This window comes from Crocodylus siamensis, chromosome 1 (assembly GCF_052110815.1).
Source record: "Crocodylus siamensis isolate JL-2025a chromosome 1, ASM5211081v1, whole genome shotgun sequence".
Lineage (NCBI taxonomy): Eukaryota > Metazoa > Chordata > Crocodylia > Crocodylidae > Crocodylus > Crocodylus siamensis.
Genome location: NC_143395.1, coordinates 88,815,938 through 88,833,750, shown reverse-complemented (window position 1 = coordinate 88,833,750; position 17,813 = coordinate 88,815,938). Strand labels below are relative to the sequence as shown.

General features: G+C 43.4%; 1 protein-coding gene across 4 annotated transcripts in view; it reads left to right on the top strand.

The window, feature by feature from the left end:
- Positions 1-17,813, top strand: part of SESN1 (sestrin 1) — a 104,345-nt gene that overhangs the window by 83,594 nt on the left and 2,938 nt on the right. For 2 of the 4 annotated variants that reach the window (XM_090037669.1, XM_090037663.1), the window contains exons 2-6: positions 10,786-10,851; positions 11,996-12,196; positions 13,703-13,885; positions 16,328-16,570; positions 17,574-17,721. In XM_090037669.1, the coding sequence (XP_089893795.1) occupies positions 10,786-10,851; positions 11,996-12,196; positions 13,703-13,885; positions 16,328-16,570; positions 17,574-17,721 (841 nt within the window). Of the gene's footprint in view, positions 1-2,552; positions 2,761-5,342; positions 5,417-10,785; positions 10,852-11,995; positions 12,197-13,702; positions 13,886-16,327; positions 16,571-17,573; positions 17,722-17,813 lie in introns of those variants that run through there. The other 2 variants (XM_090037673.1, XM_090037678.1) reach the window with 2 other exon arrangements.

Below are 17,813 nucleotides of genomic sequence, written 5' to 3'. Positions count from 1 at the left end.
CTTGTGAGGATTTCTCTAGTTAAAACAAATGTTGCACAACATTCTTGTTTGGTCATAAGGGTAACAGAACTTAAATGGAAAGGACTGTTTACCTGTTTTTGTTTTGCTTTATCCTATTTAACACCCTCGCATAACAGTCCTAAAGTCACATAATACTCTTACTTAGCAGTCCTGCAGTCTCTCTGGGTGGAGAGAAAAGATCAATATCTAACTGGAATTATAGTACATATTTGTTGTGTGTTGATTAACATTTGACTCCAGTAGTTCAATTCTATCATAAACGTAAGGAAAACTTAACCGTATGTCCTATACTGATAAATGCCATCATGCAAACTGTTCTATCCCTGTTCACACTGTGTTTTTTCTTATCATGCAAGAAGTCCTGGTTGCCCACATCCACACTGTGCTTCCTGATACTCAGGCAGGCAGTGCTAGGATTTGTGAAGGTTGGTTTCTTGGAACCATACAAAGTAAAACCCTTGTGCAAATTGGTCTGTTGTGCATTGTAGGAGATTGTCTGTCTTTTCTTAATGGGCCTAAAGGTGAAAAATATTAGTTCCCCATGATGTACAGCTTTGTCACCCTGGAGTGTTGTTCACCTTTGTGCATTTGTAACAATGCATAGACAGTGGATCTACTGGAGGTGCTCCCATGTGGGGCAGCTAGTCACAGATACTGGAAGGCCCTATAGGCAATACAAATGTGAAAGTGTGTTTTGGATGTGAAAGCTGTGGAAGTAGTGTACAAGTCAAAGGTTTGGGCAACATGATGCAGCTGACTCGAGATATCTGCATGCTTGGGGGATTAGGCTTTACTACTCATCTCCTGGAGGAAACAGGTTTTCATGTGGTAATAGAAGGTAGGGGCAGGAACGCAACCCCAACAAGTAGATAATTAGCAGTGTAGACTTACCAATGGCTAATTCCTAAACAGAACTCAAAGTGGTGCATAATTAACTGGTAGAACTCATTGACACAGGAGCCTGTATAGGCAGACAGTATAGCCAGGTTCAAAAAGGGACTAGATAAAGTCATGGATGATAAATCTATGAACAGCGCTTTAATAGAACAGTCAGACATATATCCTCTGGCCTCTCTGAATCAGTGATGGTGGATGCGTGGGAGGGTAGGACAGGGGATGGATTAGTCTAGTTATGCCCCAGACTCATGTTTTCCCTATAAAGTACCCCCTCCTGCCAGTGTTGGAGACAGGCCTGTTTGGTATCCATAGGGAACATGGGTATGGGCCCACACAGAAATTGTTGGTACACACTAAGCTCCCTCTGTTGTTAGAGAGGGTTGCTAACAGAATTTTTTAGACAACTAATGCAAAAACTGGGATAGGAGTAGGGGTCAGAGGTTAATAATGGGTGCTCCAAGAGGGGACGCTGAGCAGAGCACACGAGCCACTGCCTACTGGCCCTCAAATGAGTCCATGAAGCCAACGGACACTGCCCAGTGAAACTCTCCCTGGGGTGTGACCAGCTGAAGACCGGAAGACAGTCCCACAGTCACTGGGGGTTCCCACAGTCAGAGCCTCCTTCCTGGTGAGGTATCAGTGTCAGAGATGGGCCTGTTGCAAGGGATTGTGGGCTGTTGCCCACCAAGAAGAGCCATAAGCCTTTAAGAAAAGAACAGCTAATTTCTTGGGGGGGTCAGGAACAAGACAGGCAAAATAGGCATGGGAACAGTGGTCAAAGGTTCAGGATGGGTGCACGAAGTGGGGACACCAAGCAGATCACACCACCCAGAGCCTGCTACCCCCTGAATGAGTCTGAGGAGCTAGTAGGCATGGCCCAGTGGTGCTCTGCCCAGAGATGTGAATGGACCAGGGCCAGGAAAATGGCCCCACAGGCCCTGGAGGTCCTCCTTGCCAGAGCTACCTCCTTGGTCAGGAATCGGTGTCAAAGACCCACCTATTTGATGTGCCAAACAATCACGGGCTTAGGCCTGTCACAGAGTACTGTAAGCCTCCTTTAATAAGGGAGGCCCTTGGGGCCATGTCCGCTAATTCTGGGGAACAGCTAAAGGGAAAACAGGAAGGGGAGTGAGGTCATGGGCAAATAACAAGGGAAGCGGCAGAGGACACTGAGCAGAGCATGCTGGCCAGCACCTGCTGCCCCCAAATGAGTCAAGGGCATTGCCCAGTGAAACTCTGCCCAGAGATGTGAATGAACCAGGGACTGGAAAATGGCCCCACAGTCTCCAGGGGTCCTCCTGGCCAGAGCCCCCTTCCTGGGGAGGTGTCAGGATGTGAGCCGCCTGGCTGCCAGGCTAGCGGCACTGTTGGCCTGGCCCAGGGCTTGTATGACTCGAGGGTGGGTACTGGAGCTTGTCCTTTTACCAGGGTCAGTGAGGCTGGGGCTCTGTGCCTGCTCCCCCCCACTACCTCCGTGTCTTTGCCAGAACAGAACCCCGCCCCCCCGCCTCGAGCCTGCCTGCGCGCACCCGGCTTCCCCAGCCCGCCCCGGATGCAGCAGCAAAGACCGGGCACAAGCACCGCCACCCTGCCACCTGCTTCTTGCTGGGCCCGGAGCAAGGGGGGGCGTGTGTGGGTGTACACGCACACGCACAGGGAGGCGGGTCTGGAGCGCCCTACTGTGCCCCCCCGCGCGGCATTGGCAGCAGGGGCGGCCTGGCCCCGCCCGCCCGCCCGCCTTACCCGGCCCTGCCGCCGCCGCCGCGGGCAGTCCGGGCGCCGCCGGCCGCAGGCATGAGGCTGGGCTCGCAGGCGGTGCTGCGCGAGCGCCGCGCCGGGCAGGTGAGCAGTGCCGGCCCCGCTCGGCTCCGGGGCAAAGGCGCCAGGTCCGCTCCCGGCCCAGCCGCGGGCTGCCCTCGGCTCTGGTGCGGGAGGAGCGGCGCGGGGAAACGTTCCGTCGCGCCTCCCGCTTCCCGCCCGCCCCGGGGCTGCGGCTTCGGTCCCGCGGCCGGCTTCGTCCTCCCGGGCCCGGCTCCCTTCAGTGGCGCTCCGGCGCCGGCGGTGCCCCGGGCCCGGCTCGCGGGCTCAGCCCCTGCGGCGGGAGGGGCCCAAGTGGAGAGTGAGCGGGCTGTGGTCTGCGTCCGGCCCCGTGACAGCCACTTGTGAAAAGTCAGCACTGCAAGTGCTGCTGCTCGACTGAGGAGAGAGAGAAAACTCTTTCTAGGATTATTGGGAGACTTGTACTTAACCTGCCACTCCATCTGGTAACCCCAGAAAGGGCAGGGTTTTTTGGGAGTGTTTTTCCAGAGGGTGGTTTACTAGACCAGTGTTTCTAAACCTGTGGGTTGTGACCCAAAAGTGGATTGCAAGAATATATGAAAGGGTCCAAGCAAGCTTCATAAATGTATCAACAAACTTTAAAAATGGATTCTCATTTAAAAAAGAAAAATGTGGGAAATTCCCCCCCCCTTTCCCCACATACAGCCCCTGCCCCACACACGGGGGCAGAGGAGTGAGGTGTACTGGGTCCTGGTACAAAAGAGGTTGAGAACCTTTGCTACAACTGGACTAGATGCTGCTGCTGATCTGTAGCTACAACGAGATGCTCAGGAGTCAGAACTCCCTGAATTTTACTCCTTTTTCCTCCAATATAAATTTAATCCACACAGCTGGGCACTGAACCTCTGCATCTTGTTTTCCTCACCTGCCAAACCATTGTCACATTAAGTGGTTCTAGGTGTTGAGAAATGTATTGTTTTTTAAACACATTCAAAGATCTTCCAAGGAAAGATGCTTTCCATTTGTAAAGCTAATAATAGACCAAGGTCCCTTTTAAAATGCAGTAGGCTTTCAGCACTGCAAGTGCCTTTAATTGACTGAGAAGAGAGAAATAGCAAGCAGAAGTATTGCGGCAAAAACTCTTTCTAAAATTGGGAGAGTTGTACATTGACCTTCATCTTCATATCTTAATCCCAAAAAGGCAGGGATTTTTTGGTGAGGGGGCAAAATCTACTAGATTATGCTGCTGATCTGTAGCCAGAGCAAGATGCTTGGGAGTCAGAACCCCCTGAGTTTTACTTCTTCCTCCCTCATACGTTTAATGCACCTGGCTGGGCACTGAACTGCTATATCTTGTTTTCCCCCGCTGTAAAATGGTTGTCACATTAAGCAGTTCTAGATGTTGAGAGTTATTGTTTTAAAAACATGCAAAGATTTTCAGAGGAAAGATGCTCTCCATTTGTAAAGCTAATAATAGATTAAGGTCTCTTTAAAATGCAGTAACACATGAGCAGTGGTATGATTAAAATCAAGTATGCAAGGTCTTTTGCATTTCAGTAAGGTTGGAGAGCAGAATGGTTATTTTTAATCATTTAAATCTGTATGTGTGTCAGCAAGCCTACTGCTTTTGTTCTGTAACAGATCTAAATGTTTCTACTCAGTGGAGCCAGTGCCAGAATTTGGAAAGCATGGCAGACAAAGGAATTGAAGATTCAAAAATATGTTATTTTAGTATTTATGTGGCTTTGTGTCTAAATGCTGTGGCATACTGCAGACTTCTGGATTAGAGCACTGGTTCTCAACCTCTCTAGGTTCAAGGAGCCTCTTGCTAGACATAAGTCACCCCTGGGAAAATGCTGGTGTGTAGCCAGGACTCCTTTTTCTTTTTCTTTTTTAACTACAGAAAAATAATAGAGCCATCTCTAAGTTTTTTGCAATAGAAGACAGAAATGTTTTTGACATTATGGATTCCTACTTGAAATCTCTGGGTTTATCATAAATTAGGTCTGCACATCAGTTTTAATATTGTGTGGCGCCCCTGAGGATTTCATGACTCCGAAAGTGTTATCGGGTGATTCTCCCTGGTTGAGAGTCGGTGGATTAAGGTAAGCAGTTTGAACCACCAACTTTGCTTTCTGCTGTCTAGGAGGAGCATTAGTTATGTGTGTGTATTTACAGAAGCAGGGTCAACCCTTATTTCACCCAAATTCTTTGAGGCCCTGAAGGCAATGCTGCAGCACCCTGGGGTTCCTTGAGATCCTTTCAAGGGTACCGTGCAGTGTGAGCACTGTTAGGTGTGCAAATGTGATTCACCCAAAGATTTCAAGTTGGAATTCATAGCGTCAAAAACATTGTGCCCTGTTGTGGTCTTTTTGAGTTCTTTGCAACAGAAGAGTTGCTCTTACTATTTTTCTATAGTCAAGAAACAAGTGAAAGGTAAAGCTGGCACTTTCCAGGAGATGCCTTGAGTCAAACAGGAGGTGTCTGAAGAGGAGTCTAAAGAGATTGCGAGCCACTGCCTTAAGGCTTACAGATGTAACTGGGGTAACTCTTGGATATGTTCCAGTTACTGTGATGAATAGAATTGAAAGCATGACTTCTAATTTGAGAACTATCAGTTCACTGATAGGGCACAGGCAGATCAAAACAACCCACACTGCGGTGCTGCTCTGCAGGAGTTGTCGCTAAGAGCTAAACAAGGAAACCTTCCAAATTCATGGTATGTCTCTGTCATTTTTGGGGAGTTATTGTTTTGAAACAACTTTTGAAAAGGAGGTAGAAGACTAGGGGTAACGTTTCCCAAAACATCAAAAGGATCCTGAATTCCTAAGTACCAGAGGCTCTCTATACAGCACTCTTTTTTTAGTTACTGAACATTTGGGGGGTTTGTGGACATCAAAATATGCATAAATATCCTAAATTGAGTTTGTAGGGCTGGCACTTAGAAAATAAATCCCAACTGTAAATTTGCTAGCAGATGTCATTGAGGAATTTAAAACCAAAACTGAGGACACTAGTTGTAGTTGTGTGCTAGAATAAAAATGCACTTTGGCTGTACGGAGTAATAAGCAGCTCTTGATTATTTTGCTCTTCTTGGGGGAGGGGAGTGGGAAGGAAGAAAAGGGAACAAAGAACCAGATACATTTCTTATAAGACTGCCTTGCATTGTGGTAGGATTTTTGATTCTGTGGTGGTTATGTCCAAATCCTGTGGGGTTGTTCAGTTGTTAAACAGAAAACAAGATTCAGATGGTACTAATGCTAATGTAGATGTGTGAACTAAATTGATGAATGATATTTTTACTCTGCTTGCCTGTGGCGTGTAGTGTTTTATCTACATCTTAACAGAGGCTTAAGTAAATACCTAAATATATCTTTCATAGACTTGTAACATTTAGCACTGGTACTTGCTGTACTCATGGTAAATGGACTTGGTTCACTGTGTACAGGGAAATAATCTACAGGCTGTTTTGTGGTCAAAGTTCAGTTCTTAAAATGTGAATTTATTATAGTAAATGTAAAAGTTGGCAACAGTACACCATCCACAGGTGACAAACTATAATTGAATCCTGAATGTGGTCTTTTGATAAGGGGGAAAAAGCAGAGCTATAGTAGCTGGGAGCCAGCAATGAGGAGTGTCAGTCAGCAAAAATGTCCTAGGTACATTGCAGTGTGATAGCTATAGTTTAGATTATCAAGTCATTTCAGGTATAAAGGCCTCTTTTCACTTCTGGATGCAATTTCTCATGTTTGGGTTCTGTTTGGGGTAACTTTACACTTTATATGAAAACAAACTAGATGTCTTTTGAATACTGGGAGAGTAGAAATGCATACTTTGCAGAAAATGAGAAAAGTGTGTCATTTTTTAAGCGCTTAAAGTGCAGCAGTGGCTTGTAGTAGAAAACAAAAACTTGTCAGGAAAATAGATCTGGGGAAAGAGAGATGATGGAGAGGTGTTCTTCTGTGTCTGAGATACCTGTTGGCTTGAATAGACAGAGTTCTGAGGTAGTGAAAGCCCACATGTAAGGGTTTGTATGTGCCTAGTAGTTTTATAACATGAATGGTTATCTTACAACATTATTAATGAAAATGAGCTGCATGAAAATGTGTGCACATAGGATTGCTTGAAAACCTTAACTGGCTGTGATGTATTGGAAGTAGGCATAGTAGTGGAGGAAAATAATGCATGTAAATTCAGAAGTGTAATTAAGGTTGCACATCTGCCTTATGAACTGGGTGCCACTCAGTCTGCACAGGGCTGAGCTGATTTTCTGCTTGCATAAAACAATTTTCACCAGTTGAAAAATATATCTTAGAGGAAGGATGGTCCAGCGAGTAGAGCACTACTAGCCTATGACTTGAGGGACCCTAGGTTCAAGTCCCTGCTCTGCTAGAGGCTTTCTCTGCAAGTCTGGGTTAGTCACTTGGCTTTTTTATTTCTCAGTTCTTCTTGCATGGGGATAATGGCATTCTGTCACGTTGCAGTGGTGGTGTGAAGATATTTAAAGATTGTGAATGTCCTGATCCTATGGTGATAGGAATCGTATAAATTGCATAGACAGATGTCTAGATAGTGAGGTAAGGCTTCTTGGAAATGGTAGTATGTGTCCTCTGATTAAAGAGGACATTGTAATGCATATGGAAGATGAGATAAAGGTGTGTAAATCTGGACTTCTGCTGCTTAATTTTGCAATCTTAACATACCATAATCTGGCCTTTAAGACTGAGTATACGTGACTGACATAAAGTTTTTTTGTGTGCTTGTTTTCTTTGTTTTGTTGGTATTACTAATTTACAGTAGCCCCCATGGGCCGCAGAATGTCATGGTGATGTTCTGTTCTGCTGTGTTGAGAGTTGCGCAGTATTGGGAAACAGGATGCACCAAGGATAACAAATGGTAGGAGGGAAGTGGAGAGAGATGGAGGGTGGTAATGCACAATTACGCAGTCAGTTACATGCAAACTTGATGGTTGGGTGTCATTTGGAAATAATTCATACTTCAAAAAATACTGCATTTACTCAAATGCTGTATAAGATGACCCACCAATAATCAGATTCTATATGTGGAAAATAAAGATTTTGGAACAGGGACTAGAATCCAGGACTCTCCCCTCCTTGCTGAGTCCTCTAAGCTAGAAAAGCCAAGCTCGCTTTGTGTGTACACTCTCTCTCTAACCCTTCTTTTTCCATGTATAGAATCAAATTACTGGGGATCATCTTTAATTCATCCCTTTCACCACTGCAAGGGGGCAGTGGTGGTTTGGGAGGTCACATGACTTGCCCCTGCTTGTGCCTGCCTTACTGCCACTTCTTCCCCCTGCCCTATACTCCCCACTTTTCCCCCTAGCCTCCATTCTCTCTCCTTCCCTACCTCTGGTCTCCCCTCCCCTTACCCTTTTCCCTTTGCTCTGCGCCAGCAGGCTCTGTCACTGTTCTAGCCTGAGGCACGGCACACAGGCCCGGCCCAGCCCCCATAGCAGCTCTGTGGGCGTACTGTTATGATGGGGCAGGGCTGGGGCCATGCTCAATGTCCCAGGCTGCAGCATGGATGGGGCCTGCCAGCACAGAAAAAGGATAAGGGTGGGAGGAAGTACAGAGGCAGGCAGGGGAGCAAAGGCTGTCTGGGGGGCAGACAGGAGAGATGGAGGGGTGCAGAGGCCGCGGGGTGAGGTAGTGGGGCTAGGCAACAACTGCAGCTATGGCTCTAACCCAGTATAGGGACTGGAGCCGAGCCACAGCAGCTACCTACCTTCCTCCCTTGCTGCCCTTGTATTTGATTCTAAGATGAGGCCCCCCATGTTAAATGGGGGGACCGACTCATTTTAGAATTGAGTAAATACAGTACATGAAGGTGGCTATTCCCAACTGCTGCTGGTTCCAGGACCATTCCTAGCTGACTGACTTCTTTTAGGTCCCAGAGCAGAAGTTTATAGAGATTTGAAGGAGGAGACCCTAGTTACTTTACAGTTGGATCAGAGGGCAGGCTTTGTACATATGAGGACAACCTGGGAGGGGGAGAATTGGATGCATTAGAAAATGAAGGCCTAGAGAAATGTTTGCAAGAGTGGAGCCAAGTGCTAAGAGCCAAGGGTAAGATCCCTATGAGAGGAGCACTGCATCAAGAGTTAAGTCTCACTTCAAATGCTGCATAGACAAAACATCATTTCTAATGTTGGATACCGGGAAAAACTGACTTGGTCACTGACTTGAACCTGGTCTCCAAAGTTCAACAGTGTTGTCTGACTGGTTGGATCATGCCTCCCTCCTTGTTAACACTTCTTGAAATGGTCTCTGCATTGAGATTCTTTTAAACATTTTAAAAAAAACACTGTTTTTCATTTAACTTGATATATGTTGCATAATCATATGTTGTTACAAAACTCTGAGGGGCAGGGTATACAAGTTTAGTACCTATTGATTTTATTTTAGATATCATCAGGCACAAAATAAATTTGTAAGCATGTTGAGTGTCAGACTGTAGAACTTGAAGGTTTTTCTTCCTGTAATTGTTTTGGAAGAGAGGACTAAAACATAGCTGACCAGGAATTTTTTCCTGGTGTGTTTGAGTTGGCAGCTGGATTTGGAGACATCTGCTAAATTAAATGTTATGTATAGGCCTGCTTATGTCACTTGGATGCAGGATATTTCTTTCTTCAGTTTAGCAGGATAGGGTAGCCAAACAAAAAGTAATTGGCCTTTGTGGAGTAAGAGTCATTTGAATCCAACACAGAGAAGTAGTGTGTTACTGATTTAGTTGATAAGTGCCATCTTGTGATTGCAATATGAAAGCTTTATCTTTCCATTTACTATTTGAAGATATTAATAACAAGAAAAGCTCTTGTATCACACCTTGCCCAAATGCAACTGAAGAAAAGCATGTGATGTAAAAATTAAGAGGAGCAGAAGATATATACAGTCTGCTTCTTTGTAACTGATTTCTCCTAAAGGAAATCTCCATAACTGTACCTGAGAGATGAATTCACCTCATTTTTTTCAGACAAATCAAGCAGCCACTCCAGCCGTTTGTCCAGAGAGTGCCCGTAACCATCTGGCCACAGAATAAGCTGGATGTAGGCACTCCACAAAGCCTCCTGTTGAACTGTGCCACTGAGCAGCCAAGAATGCAAGAATCACTGGGTTAGAGAGAGGGTACACACAAAGCGAGTTTGGCTTTTCTAGCTTAGAGGACTCAGCAGGGAGGGGCGAGTCCTGGATTCTAGTCCCTGTTCTAAAATCTTTATTTTATCCAGTGCCTGTTGGATATATACAGATTATAAACAGTTGCAGAAGCAGGGGCTGGAACTCAGGACTCTCCATGCCCAGGAGAGTACCCAGTCCCACTATACTACATTGTTACATACTCCGAGTCCTTTATTGGCTCTACTGCTTGGGTTTTAAGAGGATAAATGGCTCCCAGAATTCATAAGAGCAACAGATTTAATATGTAGCTTCTTTCAGTTGAGAAGCTGTAGTGAAAATAGTTGCATAGGTGTGATAAGGTAAGTGGTCTTTCAGACAGTGAGAAAACGGATCTGGGTTTCAGCAATTCTTGTGGCAAAGTGTTTTTCCTCAATTTGGGCATAATTACCTCTGTGTTAAATAGCTAATTAACTCCTCTTAAAAGCAAGCAAACAAAAACTTAGATGCTAGTACCTTTAGTAATTCATACACATCTTTAAGTTGGGGGAAAAATCAGATTAAAACTGTAACTGTTTCATTTTGTGACAGATGCATGGAGTTGTATTCTAGCTGATCTATGTCTGCACATCCGCAGTCAGTCTCACTTTGTATCAGTGATGTACTGAACTATGTACTGAACACTGTGTTCTGGACACTCTGCCAACTTCTTTATGCAAAGCAAAGGTTTTCAGTGAACCAGGTTTTATTGTTTTTGATTGGGGCTGCATAGTATACTGTAAACCAGTGTGGTTAGTTACAGAGAATATGTAGAAAAAATATTGTATTTGTCCAAAATGCACTAGTAAAATAGGCACAGCCCTGTTTGAATTATGGATTTATTTCTCATTCCTGGAAGCCACATGTTGTTGTTTGTAACAAAAAATTAAGACAATACAATTTTCTTTTCTAGGAACTTGGAATTAGAATTCCTAGACCAGTGGGACATGGACCAAGCAGATTCATCCCAGAGAAGGAGGTCTGTTGATGTTCAGAAGTGCACACTGAACTTGATGCTTTTAAGGAATACTTCTGTAGTAGTAACCCACATTTGTTTTCTGAACAGCTGTTGAATTGTAAAACATTTGCAGAGTGATTGCCCTAAATCACTCTGAGAGTCTGGCAGTGACTGTGTGACTTAGACAGCAGTGAAGTCCATGTGGAATTTTGGAAACTTACAGCACCTCTTTTACACTACTAGATATTATAAAAGAATTCAGCATTATTTTTTGGCATCATGCACCTTTCTTTCTCCTCCATTCTATGCATAGCTGGACTGGTTTCTCCTACTGGTCCACAGTGGGCCTGAGTTCTGAGTCCTGTCCCTTACTTCTGGTGATAGATAGTTGTTGTCTGTCTTAAGGACTCTTACCACAAGCAAACAAAAAATTATAGCATTCTTCACCCGTGTAACTAATTTATTTTGATGCTGCTGTGTGCATCTGTTGGCAGGAGGGGCTGGTATAACAAGGTTTAATAATGTACCTGTACACAGTTTTCTAGGAAACTTAAAATCTTAAATCTGAGGCCCTTGTTAGCTACACAGGTAGTTCTTAACTTTTTTCTTAGCTAGAAGTTACCTGCAGTTATGAATTCTGCACTTTTACAGCAGGTGAGTTATGCTGTAAAGGCCCCTACTTGGAGACTCTTGGGAAAGTTAGGTGAGTCAGTTTAAAAGTATGAAATAAGTGTTCATTAAATAAAGCATGTTAAACATTTTGGGTATGAAGCTATAGCGCACAGAGGCCATCTAATTACTGATTGGGGGCATCTGAAATAAGGTCTAATGTGCTTTACTTTATGTGCATTGATTTTTTTAATACTTTTTGTTGAACTGTCTTGACTCTTATGAACATGACTTAAAAGGAGCATGACCTTGCTCTACAGAAGATATGGGCATAATTATACCATTAAGTGTCATTTAAATTTCAGTGCTGCCCCTAAAGTGTCATGTTGATAACTTCAGGCTTTTTAATGATGGGTTTCTTCGGAAATTTTAGTTAATGTTCAGTTCTCAAAATTTAATTGGGGCTTCTGAGTTCTATAGTAATATTTAGTTTGTTGATTTTTTTTTTTTTTTTAAAGGACGTGTTAATGATTGATTTATATATAAATTCAAACAGATTCTTCAAGTGGGAAATGAAGACGCCCCAATGCACGCTTTGTTTGCTGATTCCTTTGCCGCTTTGGGCCGTTTGGACAATGTTACCTTGGTGATGGTTTTTCACCCACAGTATCTAGAAAGTTTTCTAAAAACTCAGCACTATCTACTGCAGATGGATGGTCCATTGCCTCTTCATTACCGACACTACATTGGAATAATGGTATGTTTGAGTGCGGCACAGCAAGCAGGAGTAGCCACCTTGGCAACTCTAATGTTTTTTTCAACAGATGTTAACTGTAATTTGTTGTTTGCAGTTGAGTTGAGATGTTTCAATCTCTATGGTTGGGGTGGGAGAGGAACCCCCTGAGTAATGTGGAAGAAATCAAACTTTGCGTTGTGGTTGAATCAGAACTGACCGAGCCAGCTTTTCTTTGTATAGGGCTATACTGTGATCACGGGAGAATTCCACACAGCAAGGGGAATCACTCACTTGTCTGTTTCAAAGGAATCCTCCTACTCTATAAGTTTATAAGCATATTTATACTTAAGACAGAGAAAGAGGAAAAAAAACTACAACCTTGGAGAAACAATACGATAGTAAATTACACACAGGCAGTTTACTTAAGTAAAATATCTGTGCACAGGGTAATAAGGCATGCAGGATTCCTTATCTCAGAACATGTAACAGGAATAAGCAGTATCAGCACTTCTGGTCTCTGTCTGTTTTCCTAGTCAATCAGGCCAGAAGCCCAACCAAAGCTACTACCACAGTAATTACCTAAGGTACTTTATCCTTTATACAAGTATTCTTTATTTTCTTTTCCAAATAGTGTAACAAAGATGGTGCTTAGAATCTGCATATGCTTTCAGTAAGAGCATGGAAAAGGGTAAAAGCATGTCATAAAAGTAGGGAAATTATTATCAGTTTCATGGTACTTCAAAAATCTGTTCAAGACAGATGCTTAAAAATCTGTGACTTATCCAGCACAGTTCAATGCAACTAACTTAAGCATTCCAGCAATATTTCAGGAGCTGCAAATCCCAATTAAAATTCTGTCAGCTTTCAACCCTGTTTCAGTGTTGTGCAAGAGGTGGTAGTGTAGCCTTCATTGATGCTGTGGCACAATCTGTTGTATTGTGTCCACTCTGTTTGTATTGAAACTTTGGGCCTGGTCAAAACTAGTTTGGAAGATGTTCCCCCTTAAGTCAGGCTGTCAAATATGGCCTGCAGGCTGGATTTACCCCATGAAACCATTCCAGCTGACGGCACCAGAAGGTCATGGCCTGCTGCTGGACCAATGGACATGACCATCAGGGAAGCCTACAGACCTGCACTGGTGCTGCTGGCACCAAGGATCTGGCCTGAGGAGCCCCCACAGCCCAGATCTGAGCTGGATCCCTGCCTTAAGTAAACAGCGCTTTATCACGTACTCTGTTTCTCTTGGTGTCTGAGAATCGGCTTTCAGCAAGTCTGTTATAATTGACTGGATTTTAAAGATGCAAAACCAAGACGTTGATACAGTATGTTGGAATAAAAAAGGCTCAGTTGTATGTTTTCAAGAATAATTAAAACAAGTTACCACGTTAGTTAGAAGTTAGTGCTTTAAATTCAAATTTTGACCACTGCAGATTTTTATGTTGACTACTTTTGAAAAGGCAATGTCATTGTAAAGCACCAACTTGTAGCGATTGTTTTCTGGATTAAAACTGTTTGTTTTCCTCCTAGGCTGCAGCAAGGCATCAGTGCTCCTATCTTGTTAACCTCCACGTTAATGATTTTCTTCATGTTGGAGGAGATCCCAAATGGCTGAATGGCCTGCAAAATGCACCTCAAAAACTGCAGAATTTAGGAGAATTGAACAAAATACTGGCTCATCGGCCCTGGCTTCTCACCAAAGAACATATTGAGGTAGCTCTTCTTCTGTGCAGTATGCAGTGAATCTTTATTACATGAAACACAATCTACATATCCTGGGCCCAGGGAGGAAACACTTTGATATTTATTTACAGTTGTGATATTGCATGATGCATCCTGGAATTGACTTGATAATTACTGGTCCCAGTGCGTTCAGTGGAGCTCTTATTTGGAAATCCCCTGGGAGACGATACAAATTTATGTTAAAGCAATCTGCTTTTTATGTAAGATGCTGGTACTTCAGATTTAACCCTACTAAGACAAGCACTGCCAATCGATATGAAATATGGCATTGGCATGTAGCACCTGATTTTGCAGCTCCAATTAAGGCCTGCTTGGAACCAAATTACAAAATGCCTGTGGCTCTATACAATCCCACTTGAGGCTTTAAAAATTGTGTATGTATGTGCTCAGATGTGCACTTAAAACAAAAGCAAGAGTGTGACTTGAGTATTTATGAGATATCAGTGGATAAGAACAGGAGTGCATCAAAGTATTTTTATCTGAATCACTGAAAACTATTGTTAACATAAAGTATCTAGCCTACTGTGTTGTTCCTTTTACTGACTTCATGAGCTTTCTATTTGAAATTTTTTACAAGCAAATTTCTATATAATAAATTAAGCAAATCTGAAGTGAAGCTTCCCTACTCTCACCTCTGAAGTCACAAACTGCCTCCCTGCTAGTATCATCTTTGGTTAGGGACAGAAATGACACAAACTGGTGTAAGTGATCAGAAGGTGGTTCAAATCTGTAACACAACAGAAGTTTAGTGCGCATAAACCAGTTTAAGACAAACCTGGATAGATGCAGTATCAGACTTTTAACTGATTTAGGGTAAACTGGTTTATTGAACTTCTGTCTTGGATCCCCTCCAGATTCAAGGTAACTCAGTCCTGTAGGATCCCAGGATGCTTTGTACTTCCCCCACAAACTCCCCCTCATAGGGCGGGAGGGCTAGCCTTGGCCCAAGCTGTCTGCTGCAGCCAAGCAGGGAAGTGTGTCCTAGTCCCCCCCAGCTTCTGGTCTGGGCCACTGCAGGTATGTGGCTGCATTTCTGGAATCAAAAGTGAATGTCTGTTCACTTGCTTATTGGTTCAATTTATGCAGCTTTAGACTAACCTGCAAAGATTGAATCAATTCAGCCTTGGGCTTTTTGACTGTCTGCACTTAGCCTTTGTCCCTGGGAAGCATGTTTGTCGCATATGCAGACATACCCAAGCAAGCTACAGGGTTAGAAATAGGGTTGGCAAGCTGGTCATTTGGCTGCATTTTTTTTTTTTTTTTGACTGGTCAAAAATTATAGTGGGTTTACCAAAAAAAACCCCTTTTTAATCCTTTTTTTTGTTGTTGTTGCAGTTTTTTGACAAAAATACGATTTTTTTTTGCATGTTTCTTAATGGAAAATGTGCTGCTTCTATGTATTATTTGGATCAATTGGCAATTTTTTACAATTTTTAACTGATATTTGACTGGTCAAGTACCTGACCCTAGTTAGAAGGACCTCATGCTTGGCAGCTGCTGTTCAGAGCTTTTCTCTAATCTTAGTAATGAGGAAGGAGTCTGCTGCTACTTGTTCTGTAACATCTGCCAGGTGGGGAGATGGAGGCCGGTTTTGTGGGGAGGAGGGGGAGCATTGCTGTCTGCAGAAAGGTCAAGAGCCTCCTACTCTTTGCTTGTTGAAGGATTTTTCAAGCCTCAGCTTCCCCTATCAGCTAGAGCATTCCACCTACGTGGGGAAGACGAGGACCTCAGCCACCCCCAGACCTTCTTTAGGTAGCTAATTTGCCAGGAGTTGCCTGGGGCTTTCTGAGACAAGAACAGACTTAAAATATGCAACCTCTGCACTTGCATGCTAGATTTTAAAACCCTGAGTAGCAGCATTATGTTTTACTAATGGTGTAATTCTAAAACCCTACTTGCTTTTAGTAGAAATTTGTAAGCAAAATAAAGGCCCTCAAACTGATCCAATTGCTTCTGAAACCAAAAAAATAAAAAGTTATCTGCTCTTTGGTTTACCCATGTGAATCCATTCGTACAATCCTCTTGTTTCCCCTCTGTAGGTAAAATGCCAATTGAGAATCTAGAATAAAATGATCCCAGGAGACTTTTGGTTTAGATACTGGGGGTAGGGTCAGGATACTTCTTAATTTATGAGGGTATTTCTCTTTTAATTAGGGAATACCAAATCTAACTTTCAAACTTATACACTTTACCCTTTACTTCACCCACTCTCTGTCTAACTGTTGTAAAGGGTAAACACTGCTTTTGTCTATGCAGCTTCTGGCTCACAAAGGTCTTGAAAGAGGCGGTGAATTCTAGAGGAATGGCTTCTTTCTAGAGAATGAATTGTTGTGGGATTAGGCTCATTAGTCTGAAGCATTTGAACCACCACTGGGTTTTTAAAGTAAGTCTTGTTTTACATTTCTTTTAAAGCAACTTTTGAAGACTGAAGAGCATAGCTGGTCCCTGGCAGAGCTCATCCATGCTGTAGTTCTCCTCACACACTACCATTCACTTGCTTCTTTCACATTTGGCTGTGGAATCAGCCCGGAAATTCATTGCGATGGGGGCCACACCTTCCGGCCCCCTTCAGTCAGTAACTATTGTATCTGCGATATTGCAAATGGTAACCATGGGGCTGATGAGATGCAAGTTAGCCCCACTGGAAGCATCTCAGTAAGTATCAGTTTGCATAAATACTAATGGCTTTCAGTGTTAGCAGTCTCAAACTGCTAGTTCTGCATTAATTTAACATGGGGATGACACCTAGGTCTTTGTCTTCACTTTGTCTCACATTGGTGGCAAAACTGAGTGATTTACCTGGAGCGTGACTGAGTTTGGACAAGACAGCTGGGTTAAGATAAAATTTTAAATGAAGCTGAGACGGTGCTGGTAGAGAGGAGGAATCAGCCGGAAGTGCTGGGCTGTGCCTGTCCTTCACTTGTTTACCCTCCATGCGTCACAGGGAGGACAGACTGGGAGTTTTCTTGGCCCCCTGACTGCTTCTGCATGTGTAGGTAGCAGTAGTAGCCAAAAGAAATGTTTACATCTGTTTGGCTGAAATATAGAAACCTCTTCCCCTGAAGCTGGTGCTTATTTTTGTCACTTTGAGATAGCAGTCTCGCTGCCAGCTTACCTGTACTCAGACTATCCAGACTCTTTTAAATTCCTGTGTGCGCCAGCATTTCTTGTCCATGGCATTTTTGCTCTGTGGATTGCATTGGTTTCTCACTTGTTCAGACTTCAGATTATGGCCCCAGTAGAAACAAAGAGGTTTGAGTTTGACCCAACTCTGGGTCTTGCTCTTGTTTTATCTTAACAGAATCTGGGTTTGGCACATCTTTTTACTGAGGTGCTGTCTGAAGGAATAGGCAGACTGCAGTACAGAGGGGAAGCGGACAAAGGTAGAAGGGAATTTTACTTTGGGCTGGGTGATTTTTGCTTTGTAGTTCTTTCATACTAGAAAAGTACACATTTGTGAACATTTTAAAATAACTCCCAATTGTAAGTGAGAAAAGAAAATCAGCCCAGAGCTGCTGAGGTGCTAATACACCTTAATTTAAGAGTTATTCTGGTCTTTCTAGGGAAAAGGGGGAAAAACCCCAGTAATTGGAATTATGTAAATTAAGGACAGATTAAGGAATTTGAATTTTGAGATTTGACAGTGGGTTTTCTTAAGACTGCAGAGTCTGTCTGTGAAGTTGAAGTGCTCATGGAGAAAATGAAGCAGTTACAGGAGTGCAGGGATGAAGAGGAAGCCAGCCAAGAAGAGATGGCCACACGTTTTGAGAGAGAGAAGAGGGAGAGCATGTTTGTATGTTTTTCAGGTAAAAATATGTAGTGGATGTGTGTGCTCATCATGCCTTACCTAACTGATTTGGAGAAATCGAGATATTTAACATCTTTTTTGATGGGTGGA